This window comes from Eptatretus burgeri, chromosome 4 (genome assembly GCF_056783735.1).
Source record: "Eptatretus burgeri isolate ZD-2024b chromosome 4, Ebu_testis_v1, whole genome shotgun sequence".
Taxonomy (NCBI): domain Eukaryota; kingdom Metazoa; phylum Chordata; class Myxini; order Myxiniformes; family Myxinidae; genus Eptatretus; species Eptatretus burgeri.
This window is the reverse complement of record NC_140964.1, coordinates 20,804,360-20,816,859: the sequence shown is the minus strand read 5'-3', so window position 1 is coordinate 20,816,859 and position 12,500 is coordinate 20,804,360. Positions and strand designations below refer to the sequence as shown.

At 41.6% G+C, this 12,500-nt stretch overlaps 1 protein-coding gene across 3 annotated transcripts in view; it reads left to right on the top strand.

Annotated features, from left to right (window-relative positions):
- LOC147027598 (uncharacterized) overlaps positions 1 to 12,500 on the top strand; it is a 198,810-nt gene that overhangs the window by 2,209 nt on the left and 184,101 nt on the right. For 2 of the 3 annotated variants that reach the window (XR_015057127.1, XR_015057126.1), the window contains exon 1: positions 5,011 to 5,506. Coding sequence is in view for 1 of the 3 variants with exons in the window: in XM_085877131.1 (XP_085733257.1) it covers positions 1,475 to 1,719; positions 5,309 to 5,506 (443 nt within the window). In the remaining 2 variants the exon portion in view is untranslated. Of the gene's footprint in view, positions 1,720 to 5,010; positions 5,507 to 12,500 lie in introns of those variants that run through there. The other variant, XM_085877131.1, reaches the window with a different exon arrangement.

Sequence of the window (12,500 nt, the reverse complement as noted above, 5' to 3'; positions counted from 1 at the left end):
TACCATTGACCAGAGTCACAGGGCCAGGCTTAATGGCAAAGTTCTTCTTCATCCTATGGTAAGTTCCAAGGCATCCACCAGCAACATCAAGGAGGGTGATGTTGATGGCATTCAACAACTCTTCAGGATTCCTGAAACCACCCAGACCCCCAAAATCCCCATTGAGCCTGTTCGCAAACTCCTCAGCTACCCTCTCATCATTGAACTTGCCAACATCCAGCCTAGGCTGAGATGATACCCTTCTTCCAGAATTAAGCTGCAACTTCAAAGTTGCAATCACAATCCTGTGTTGGTATTGAAGAAATGAGCACTCCGGTGGACCCTGCAGTTTAGAATCAACCTCCAGCGACCATCAACGAGCACATGGTCATTCTCTTTTGCCACCCCAAGAGTGTTAGACTACCAAATCCAGTGATGAGCCTGTGGGCACTGAATCTCTGAACCAGCCACTCTAAGTCCACAGCTTCTTGCAAAGTCAAAGAACTTCGTGCTATTCTGGTTCACAGATCAAAACTTATGGGATCTGACATGTGTCTCATAACCATCCCTATCAGTTCCAGTCAATGCATTGAAATCCCCCAAGATGAGAAGAGTATCTCGCCTGGGGGCACTGATCAACCACAGCCTCCAGCACAGCAGAGAATGGATTGTGGCATAGAATGCATCCTTCATGATAAAATCACTCTCCTCAGTTGGTGCATATACAGAGACCAGCGAAACAACATCCAAAGAGTGATGAATCCTCAGTCTCAAAATACGCTCGTTCACCGGTGTTACCCCAATTGTCATTGGAGTCAGCTTATTGGACACAGCTGCAGCAACTCCTTGAGCATGGTAACCATCAGAGCGACCAGACCAGTCATAGGTGTAATCACTCACCATGATCTCACCACTATCCGGTCTCCGAACCTCAGAGAGTGCTGCAATGCCAATGTCCAAACGCTGGAGCTCAGATGATAGCAGAGACAGGTGATCATCTTCTGTTTGGGATTGGACATTCCAGGCACCCACCCGAAGGGACAGCCTCAGGTTTACCCAAAGAGACCACCTTCTGGTGGAGGACACCTCAGCACCACCCCGCCACACACCACTGCAATCTGACCGAGGAAATTTACCCCGTGCTTTATCCTCCTATCATCAAGGAATGGCGGTTCCGGAGGCTTTGCCCCAATGCCATTGTGGAAGAAAAAGTAATTATATTCATGTACTCTCAATCATAATTATTGCTGGTGCTTTATAAATTTAATTTTTATGCTATAAGTCAAATTGGCTGTCAGTTATGTTTCCCTTTACACAAGAGTCTTTTGACCTAAATGTTGATAAAAGGAATGTCTTGCTATGGAACAAAGTGACCTGGTTGATGACACTTTTGCCATGATTATGTCATTCTCTTTCACCTAGTGGACACTTATTGCAGTTGGAGTTATTTTGCCTCATGCTTATCAGCCCCCTCCACTCCCACAAAAGCATATAAATGACAGGAAATGTCATCTTGGTTTCGTGCAAATCATTGTGGATGTTTACCATCTCAGTGCTTTGGACTCCGTGGTACCATGTCAAGAATAAAGGTTGTCTGATCAAATGTACTCTCGTTGTGGACAGTAAATTAATTGTATCTTTAATTTCAGTAACAGGATTTACACCCAGTCGGTTAACAGCAAAATTTCCACAACAGCCGTCGTCTGGTGAGCTTCTCTGCGAAGGGCAGCAGCACAGGAGGTACTCCCACAGAGTGGGTTTTCAGTTTTCTTTGCATTTGTGGGTTTTGTGGAATGAAGTGTTTTGCAGTGGCCGAAGTGCAAATGCTGCCACCAACCTCCTCGAAAAAGTAACCCAACTGCAGCAGGAAGTCCGCAGACACAGTTTGACACCACATATGGATGGCCCTTGGCTCACAAAGAGCTCCTCTGCCCTTTGACAAGTTTTTTTTTTCATGTTTTTTAAAATATGCAATGTCGAGGCTCGTATAAAAGCTAACACACAGAACTTATAACAAGGGGAGCATGAGACAGGGGCAGGAGGGGGAAGCACAAAACACTGTGGAACAGCGACATTAGGAGATCTGTGGAAGGGAGAGGATGGGGTGGGGTACATGGGGTAAACAAGATGGACATTACAGGGACTTTCAGGTCCTTACAGTTTAGGGGCTTTCAGCAAGGAGAATAGGGAATTTGAAGGAGGTGGATTAATGGGGGTCGAAAAGATCATGGTTTTGGATGGTGGAAGATAAGAGATGGTGGTTACCAGCTCTTTTCAAGACCTGGAAGGAAGAATGGGATTGAAGAGAGTGTGGAAGTTTGTTCCAAAGGCAGGAAAAACTAGCAATGAAAGAGTGAAGGTGAGCAGTGATTCTTGATTTTGGTAGTTTTACCAGAAGGGGTTGCTGGTCGGCCTTGAGCGCCCTGCGGAAATATGAGGGGGGGGACAGATGGCAGAGCAGTGGGATGAGGCCGGAGAGAAGACGGTAGAAGTCAGAAAGACCACCAACCTGTCTGTGGTGACAGTGTGAGAGACACAAATATTCAGCCTCATTGTGGGAAATACCAATGATCCTAAATCCCTTGGTTTCCACAGTGTAAAGTTGAAAAAGGTGAGAGGTTGGAGCACCAGCCCAGAGGGGAGAGCAGTATTCCATCAGTTTTGTTTTTAATGCTACTGGGTGTCCACATCCATATACCCTCCTCACCAGGAAACCTGGTGGGGGAGACGATTTTGTCACCGACAACCTCACCATGAAACAAGTTAGTTCAGGTTTACATGGTACCTGTAGCAAGTCACTGATCTAATATGTCCTGGCGTGACCTGTCAATATTTGTTGCAGATTTAGCTTAATGATGTCAATCTCAATTTTGATGGGTGTTTTTCACTTCGAGGTCCTTCATCAGATCCTAATGTTTTGATTTGTTATTCCATGTTTGTATGTCCATGAGACTTGATAGGTATGCTCCTAAAAGAAAAAATTAGTGATTTAGGTAGGAACAATTTGTGTTTTCTTTACATTTCTTTGAAGTCAGTCATTGTAAAGGCCCGGTCACACCTTGACGTTTTAGCCAACGTATGCCGATTTTTGAATTTTTTTTCTAAAACGCTGGCACACGTTGAATACGTTATGGGTAAGTTTTGATAACATTGAGAGCACGCTGAAAAACACTGCCATACGTCGTTGTACGTTGGCTTTAAACGTTGTACTTTTAGGTTGTCCTCAAATTTTTGCATGCTTGAAATTTCACGACGTATGCCAGCGTATGACTCACACGTTCCGCTACGCTGGCCACAAGTTGTATGCACGGTCTGCGATCGTTGACAGACGTCAACACATGCTACTTGTAAGTTAATCATAAGTTGAGACACGCCGAAGTAATGTTTAGCGTACCCGAAACTTATTTCTAGCCTATGATTAACGTGTTGTTGGCACGTTACACGATCGTTGCCACACATCGCCAGACGTTACTTTTAAGTTACTCATACGCTGAAAGACGTCGGTATAATGGATCGTCCTTGCTTCAGCGTCCACGGCCACGGCCAGGACACTTATTTGCAGCATTCTTCAAACTTTTCTTCGGCATGACGAGGATGTTCACACTTCGATGTCTAGCTTGGCTATGATTCCAATTGTCCATCGGCAGCGTCTATTTGAAATAGTCGAGTTTGAGCGTTTTAACACGTTCAGAAGAAACGCTTCAAATTTCCAAACCCCAGCGTCACAAAAACAAAGGCGAGTGACAGCAATTTAAATCGTTCATTGTAAACAATGAAAATAGCTGAGTGGTACCGTTTAAAAGTCGTTGAGTGTAAAAAAAATCCAATTGTTGAGCGCAAGCGTCTACTTTCAATAGTGGAGATGCAGCCATTTAAATCGTTGAGTGGCAGCCTATGAATAGCAAACCCCACATCACCGGCAAAGATAAACTGCCGCACGATATGGATAAGTTAGGCTATCGTTGGGCATAGTTTGTGAACGCCGGCTTCACGATAATTATTCGTTGGTATATCGTATCTATAAGTAATCAAAGCGCTCTATGCACATTATCAGTTCATTGTGCATTTGTCCAACCCGTTATGAATAGACCTAAATCGTAAAAACAAGCTATAGCTCATTGTTGAAAAAGCCCCATAAAAAATTAGCCGCGAAGAACTTCGAACAATGGTGCAAAGATGTCTCCTACCCGTGGACACGCGGACGCAAGGACGATCCATCATAACCCACACCCTCCCCCTCACACTCACCTACTACCGCCAACATGAACAAACTAATACTAATACTAATACTGATACTGATACTGATACTGTTACTGCTGACATGGACATCGACTCAAAAAGGACTCAAAAACACTGTTGGGTTCCCCTTTTATGAGCAGCATTTTATATACCAATTCCCAAAACCGCTGGGAACACGTCTTTATATGGCAGTTGTAAGCTAGAAACACGTTCATTTTTTTTTTTGTCGACCGGAAGACGTCATTGGAATACGTCTACATACGTCGATGTGTGTTGGGACTACGTAAAGAATTGGTTCAAAGCACGTCAAACACAAGTTAGAAATAAGTTTCACGTAAAAAAGACATTACCGCGACGTGTTTCGACTTATGAGTAGCTTATAAGTAGTCTTTGTGGACGTGTGTAAGCGTCCACATATCGTGTGTAAAACTTATCCCCATCGCATGCGGAACGTGTGTCATACGCCAAGTACGTCCAAAAATTTTGAACATGTTTAAAATTTCTTGACGTACTCTACTTACTATGACGTATGATAGCATACTTTAGCGTTCTACTCAGGTATACCAAACTTACTCATACCGTATTTGACGTGCGCCAACGTTTTAGACACATTTTTCTTTGTTCGGCATACGCTGGCAAGATCGCCAAGGTGTGACCGCGATGTTGTCACTTCCATTTCTACGGCAGTTATGATTTGAATCATTGTGTGTCAGCCTTTTAATAGGCTACGTCACGACATCGTCGGCGATGCATGCAACGCGCTATGCCTAAGTTAGACTATCGTTGGGCATCGGTTGTGTAGGCCGACAACAGGTTCAGCATTCGTTGGTATAAGTTATCTATAACACAACGAAACGTTCTGTGTCCATTACTAATGCGTTATACATAAGACCAAGTCGCTATGAATACGTCCGAATCTTTAAAAAAAAAACATCAAAAGTTCAACGTAAGCCAGCGTTTTACATACATTTTAATACGTTGCCATCGCTGGCTAAAACGTCAAGGTGTGACCGGGCCTTAAGCATTGTATTCTATTTTGCTGGCATGTGTGTGGGATATGTAATTCTCTTCTGCGTTGTGTGCAACACAGCACAAGGGTTTGGGGTGGCATCATTGGCGAAGACTGCAGTGGTGCCGCTGATGCAATGCCCTCTGCTGGTTCTGGTTGGAATTTGCAATTTGTTCAGGGTGCTGGCGATAGCTCACCTACTCTTCGCAAAGGACACTATGGAACATCCACCAACGAACAACGCTGGCAGACAGGACACCCATTTATCATCATTCCAAGGTGCAGCACACATTGATGAATCATCCTGCCTGCAAAACACCGTGATGATAGTTGTTTATAGCTGGGTTGGGATTCAAACCTCGGCTCGACAGCTTAGAGGAACGTGTGTGTACCTCGAGGCCAGTCTATCAGCCTAGGACATGTGATGAACTTTTCATATTTTGAATGGATACATTCCACAGACCATTCAATTTGGCAAAAATTTATAATAGTGGGATTCTAATTAGAAGTAGAATCTCTCCCATCCTCTCTAAGTCCTTGAGTATCAACAGATGGGGCATAGGTTATATGCTCCATCTGCTGATACTAAAATGGAATTATGTTGTGCTACAAAAGCTGCAGTAATATGACCATTTAAAATACTGCATCATATAACCATCTGAGTGTTGTACACCTGGCTGTAGCAAGTCCAGTATTTTGTTGTACACTACTTTATATACCACAACAATACAAGCTGCATCAGGAAAGGGTTAATCAAAATGTGTATTTCAGGCTACAGCACTAAATGTAATTGTGTTTCACATAGGCTAAAAAATCGATTCAAAATCGATGTCGATTTGTTTTTTCTTCTCGATATCGATATTCCGGTGGGGTCATACCATTATATACCGATTACATCGATATTATTAAAAAGAAAAAAGAAAATCTGTTTTTTTACGCAATGGTCCAAAGGTCCATTGCGTATTCATTCATATGACCTATGCATCATTGACACATGGTAATTTTTCAAAGTATTCCCATATGGGGCTCCCCCCCACCCCCATGATGAGAACAGTTATTTTACTTCCAACTTCAACTTTTATTAAATATGATTTGGTTTTAAAGCGAGATCAGTGTTGGTAATAGGCACAGGTCGGAATCCATCGCCATCGCCGTACCGGTATGACTATCGTGGAACACTGTCCCAGAATCACTGTCACACCGGTATCGCAGATCACTGATTCGGCACAGGATTTCTAAAGCACACCCGATTCAAATAAAATAATAACCAATTGACAATTTCTTTAAAATCAGCCACGAGGGCAAAGAAAAACACGATTGCTTGTCCAGGTGCTCGGATGTTGAGGATTAAAAGTTAAAACGTACTGCGGTTCCTGTTGCATGTTTAGCGGAGACGCCGAGTGCATCAAAGCTTATTAAATCATGTACGCCACTTAAACATTGCAAACACATTTCTTCAATTTGTTGGTGATATGCCGGTTTTAATTTTTTTTCATATCAATTTTTTGGGGTATCCCAGTATATTCAGAATTCCAATACTGGTATATCGATAGGGAAAATTACATCGATATGTTGCCGGTATATCGACCCTAGTTTCACAAAATAAAAATACCGCAATTACGCTTCATGTACCTGTCTGGTCCTTTGTGAAACTCGTACGATTAAGTGGACTTGAGAGCATGAGAGACTGGTGAATGAAACAGCATTCAAGCAAGACGAAAAACATTTTTTCCCAGAAAACGCATTCAAAAAGCAGGAAGAAATCGTAATCTTGCATGAACGTGACACAGACCTTAAATGGATTCACATGACCTTCCATGTCTGAAGACAATACTGAAACTGAAATACAAAATCAAAGTCAAAAAGCATTCAAAGCGTAAAATTCCAAGTTGGAAGTTAAATTTGTAGGGAAAAAAGACCTTAAATGTCCATATCTGACAAGACCAAGGCACGACACAAGAGATTCACAAACTAAGATGGTGAGAAACTACCAGAAGAGTGATGGATCCTTACAGTCAATTTGTGACAAAGGTCGGATTATGTAACACATAACAGATGTGTGTGGCGAATGGACTTGTGTAAAGTGTTCCCAGGAAATTTGCAACACATTCCAAAGTAATCGAATATAGCCTAAGCGACACTAGCCTTTACCAGCAAGATCAGTTCTTCATTCGACATTGAGTCTCCTGCGACCACTCACTCCAAGATTCCGAGTCTCAATCATTTCACCAAGGAGCTGTGCCACAAAATCTCCCAGGCCCCGTGACCTTTAACCCCTGAACCCTGACCTCCCTGTCAAGCCCAGTCGTTCTCACACCCACATGCTCCCTGACCAGTAACCCACCCACCTCTGACTCACTCCCACCCTTTATCCCTTTATCGACCCTTACCACATTCTCTCTCTCTCTCTCTCTCTCTCTCTCTCTCTCTCTCTCTCTCTCTCTCTCTCTCTCTCTCTCTCTCTCTCTCTCTCTCTCTCTCTCTCTCTCTCTCTCTCTCTCTCTCTCTCTCTCTCTCTCTCTCTCTCTCTCTCTCTCTCTCTCTCTCTCTCTCTCTCTCTCTCTCTCTCTCTCTCTCTCTCTCTCTCTCTCTCTCTCTCTCTCTCTCTCTCTCTCTCTCTCTCTCTCTCTCTCTCTCTCTTTTTTGCACCAACGAAGGGCTGACACCCGAAATGTCAGCTTCTCCTTGCTTCCCACGGCGGTTAGCATATCACGATCAACTTCCTGTTGATTTCATCCATTAATGAAGACGAGTAGGAAATCTTAATTTACATCATCAAAGTACAGTACAATCAATGTGATGGAATGAAATAATGATGACAATGTCCTGAGGACTGAATGACCTTTAAACGACACCATTTGACAACTGCATTTCAGTTTAACGGTTACTCCATTACTATATAACAGAGTGCTGATGCAAACTTTCACCATCATCTTAACTAGAACCCTAATCAGGCAACAATCAATGGGATGAAAACTGGAGGGGTTGGAAAAATCATATTACTGGGCCAAGAAGGGGTGAAGGGGAACGGGGAGGGGGAGTTAATGCATTCCAATACTTTTCTGCCGATTGCACCCGAGATCCTGTATCACATTTATTTATTTTAAACAACCTGTACCGCAAAGTCATGAGACCAATTTTATGACGAGCCAACAATTTATCACAAAAATAAACCATAAGCAATATTTTTATAATCTGTTTTTATTATTATGATTGTTGTTTATATGTCGTGTAGCAACTTTATGACCTTTTTTTTTTTGAGTTTGTATGTTTTGATTCCACAATGATATTTACTTGTATTTCCCATGGATTTTTTCTCAAACAATTTGCTCTTGAGCAATGCGGGAAATGTTATAATGAGCCACATGGATTCTTGACTTCAGAAGTGGGAATGGGGGAGAGTGATCGTTTCAACAAAAATCAGGGGTAATTGAGCGTTTTTTCAACCAAAAAAGAGGGTGATGAGGGAAGAGGGCTGGTAGGATATCCCAGAGGTATGTAGCCTTGTTTTGAATCTCGCCCCAGCTATAAACTGTCATCCTGGTATGTCGCAGGCAGGGTGATTCATCAATGAATGTGCTGTCTCTCTGATGGATGTCAAACTAGTGTCCCGTGACATTGAAGCTATATCCCACTGTGAAGAGTAGGCGAGCTATCGCTGGCACCCTGGCCAGATCCATGCACCCTTGGTAGAGTATCCAGGACGGTAACCCCTTGCATAAGAAGAAACTGCTTTGGCAGAAATGATGCTCCCTCTCGAGCATCGTGCAAGGATGAATGAAAAACAATGCGGTAAGGAGAGACTATCGCCCTCCAAGGACAGTTGCTGAATCTGACAAGGAGTTATCAGATTATACAGATATCATTGTTAAGGAAACTGCTGACCAATACACACTTGCCACGGTGCTTAGAGACCAAATCCGGCAGTCTTCATACCAGTATATGTTTTATGGCCACAACATCGCTTGCATTACCATTGAGTGGGGCGACAGGAACATGATGCATTCATCTGCCGCCATTTACACTGAGGTGTCCATCTCAATAAAAGCTCCCAATCTGCACATCAAGCTGACAGCTCCTCCCCACTCAGTTGTCATTTTAAGCTTGTGTGTGACTCCAGATAATTCATGTTTAAAGAATTGGTTGTAGAAAATTTGGATGTTGGCATATTTGCTGGTACACCTTTCCTGGAACTACATGATATTTGCGTTTGTTCTGCTGAAAGCCCAGCGTTCCTCAGTCGTGACATTATACTGAATATGGTTCTAGTCATCAGCCAGCCTCCCAGCCACCATACAGTGACCAAAATAGTGTGGTCTAGTGAATGCATTGATGTGGATCTGCCTGACAGTCTCCTCAGATGACACTTTTGTGCTTTAACCCCAAACTGGCATACATAATGGTCAACCAAAGATTCCCAGACCTGGCCCACTAGACCTGTTTTCCAGCATATCGAGAGCTTTGATTATAAGCTTCCTCGAACCCTTGATTAAATCGCAGTTCATCCAATGTGTCGAGGTGTTTATCACAAGCAGAATAATTTTTTTTAAACCCGGATAAGTTAAATTTACAAATGTATTGATGTTGGATTCCTTCCATTGTGATACTTGTTTATTCGCAATTTTATTTTTTTTGTAGATATCACCATTGTGATGCATTGTGTAGGCTATCAAAATATGTTTGATCCCATTAATCAAGACACCTCCCAACCACTTTAATGTGGTGAATATGAGAAATTATGAAGTGCACGTCACTACCAACACTCCTCTTTATTTGTTTGATATGATGGTCATCCATTATGGCGTCATTGAAACAAGGCAGGTGAGAGTTCTGACACCACTGAAAAGAGTCTATAGGAGGAACGGTGTCCCAAATGATGATTCAGACTGTTCGAAAATCTTCATGCAGTTTGCAAAATGTATTCAAAACAGTAGATTAGCATTAAAGTTGAGCTACTTTGGGGTTGTGAAATCAGTAATCTTGCAACATCTTATCAATGTTTGATTTAACGAATTAGAAATGCTTGATGATGAGCACAGGAGAGATTGATTGAATGAATCAGAAAAAGCCGTTACTGTTTAAATTGATGTGTTTGGGTGTGCTTGGGTTTCATCCATCCTCTGTTGCAGAGATTAAGGTGATGTGCATGAGATATGTTTGCCATTCCCTTCCTGGTATTCGTCAGGGTAGGAATTTGGAATTTGGAGGGGGTGAATGGCCTCTCTCTTTTTAAAATTTTTAAGGTGTTGTGCCCTCTCCATTGTATTTTATGCAACAAATGCAGGCAAATGTAACCTCCACAGGTATGCTGCAGCTTTATCATCCCTTAAGTTTTCTCGCTGTTTCTTCACTTCTTTGCGGAAAAGACCAAATTCAGTCATGCTATGCTCTTTTCTAAATTCCTTAGCAAATGTATGATTTGCATAACATACAACACCTGCTGGTTTCTTCAATACACACAACTTTTATAATTGCAACAAAGACTCTCTTCAACTTCTGCACTTACTCAATGTGGGCCACTGCCTTCATAGTGGGACATTTAGTTGCATTTTTATACAGCTTCGCAGATCAGCTTTGCTTGCTTTAAATTTTTCCTTTTTTTTGATGATGTAATTATTTGCGATGCAATTATAAGTTAAGTGGCTGTGATGATTATATTGTTTCAATAAGTTTCATTATGGTACTGAAGGGTACCCTATTTCTTTTTATGGATCCCCCCCCCCAAACCTTTACTTTTTCACCTCTATTCACTTTTAAATTTGTTTTCTCCACAACCATCTGAGTGGAATGCCTACATTTTTTTTAATGACAACTATGATGTCATAGGTGATGTGTTATGGCAGCCATGTTGGATTAACAGAAAAACTTTGGACATCTACACTGAAACCATTCAACAACAAAAATTGAAACTTGGCACAGGACAGGAACTCACCATGGGGAATAACATTTGATAACGATAACGTCATCTGTGCCCTAATGATGTCATAATTGGATTGATCTAATTCCTTATCCGATCAATATGAAATTTTTTTGTGTGATCCACGAAGAAATTTGTCGGGAGAATTAAATTGATGATATCATCGGTGACAGTCTGGCAGTGGCGTCACTCGGGTTGGTGTCACCCAGTGCGGTAAAACTCATGGTATCACCCCCCCCCCCAATGGACCTCCTCCCATACCAGACCATACAGAATCCTTTGTTATGTTTTTTTTGTACTAATGTTACTCGTAAATTGTAATTCCCATATATCACTGAATGTAATGGCAACAGTAGTGACAAAAACAACAAGCAAAATTAAAATTACACCTTTAAATTAGAATATCATGCGCACATCCTAAATGTATTTACATTTACATCGTTTCATGTGGTTAAAGTGAAAATTCACTAAGAAAGCAATAGAATTCGAAGTAAAAACGTTTAAGAACTATTTCATAATTATGTTGATTTTAACGTTAAACTTTTTTGTTGCATGAGATACATTAATGGATGAGGTTTGCATAAACAATAACGGCCCAAAATACAATCTCCTTCTTTTCCTTTAATTACAACTTCATTCTCAAAAAAGTTATTGATATAGGTTCATAAATACTAATTACCACAATATTGCAGCTAAAACACCAGAAAATTTTGCAAATGCAGCGATTATAAAAACAACAGCGCGTGCTTGTCACGCGTGTAGACGAAAACACGTGATTCGAAACATCATTGTAATTGGGTAATAATGACAGCTCTGACCAGAGCGCATTAGAAGGTTCAAAAAATAAATTAGCATAGAGTTTTAGCCTTGTAGGTATATTGATACATGTACGCTGGGCTTACGAAAAACGTTTTGGTTGTTATAACTAACTACAGGGATATTTTTATTTTAAAAAAAAAAAATTCTGCTGAAACACTGCACAAAAATTTTTATAGACAGTCATTCTGGTGTCACCCCCTCTGATAGTGCCACCCAGTGCAGTCCACACTCCCCGTACCCCCCTTGAGTGACGCCAGTGTGGTCTGGCAGCCATTATTTTTTTTTTTGAAACAAGACTTGAAAAATCCGATCTGAAACTGCGAAATAGATCGATGCAAAACATCACATGTATGATCGACTACCCATGTGGAAAAAGATTGCTAACTATGACATCATCGGTGATGTTGTTTGGCAGCCATATTGGATTTTAGCAAAAAATAAAAATAAAGAACATCTCTCAAACTGCCCAATCCATCAACGCAAAACTTAAAATGTGTCATCGACTCTCCATGGGGATTAAAGTTTGATAACTAAAAT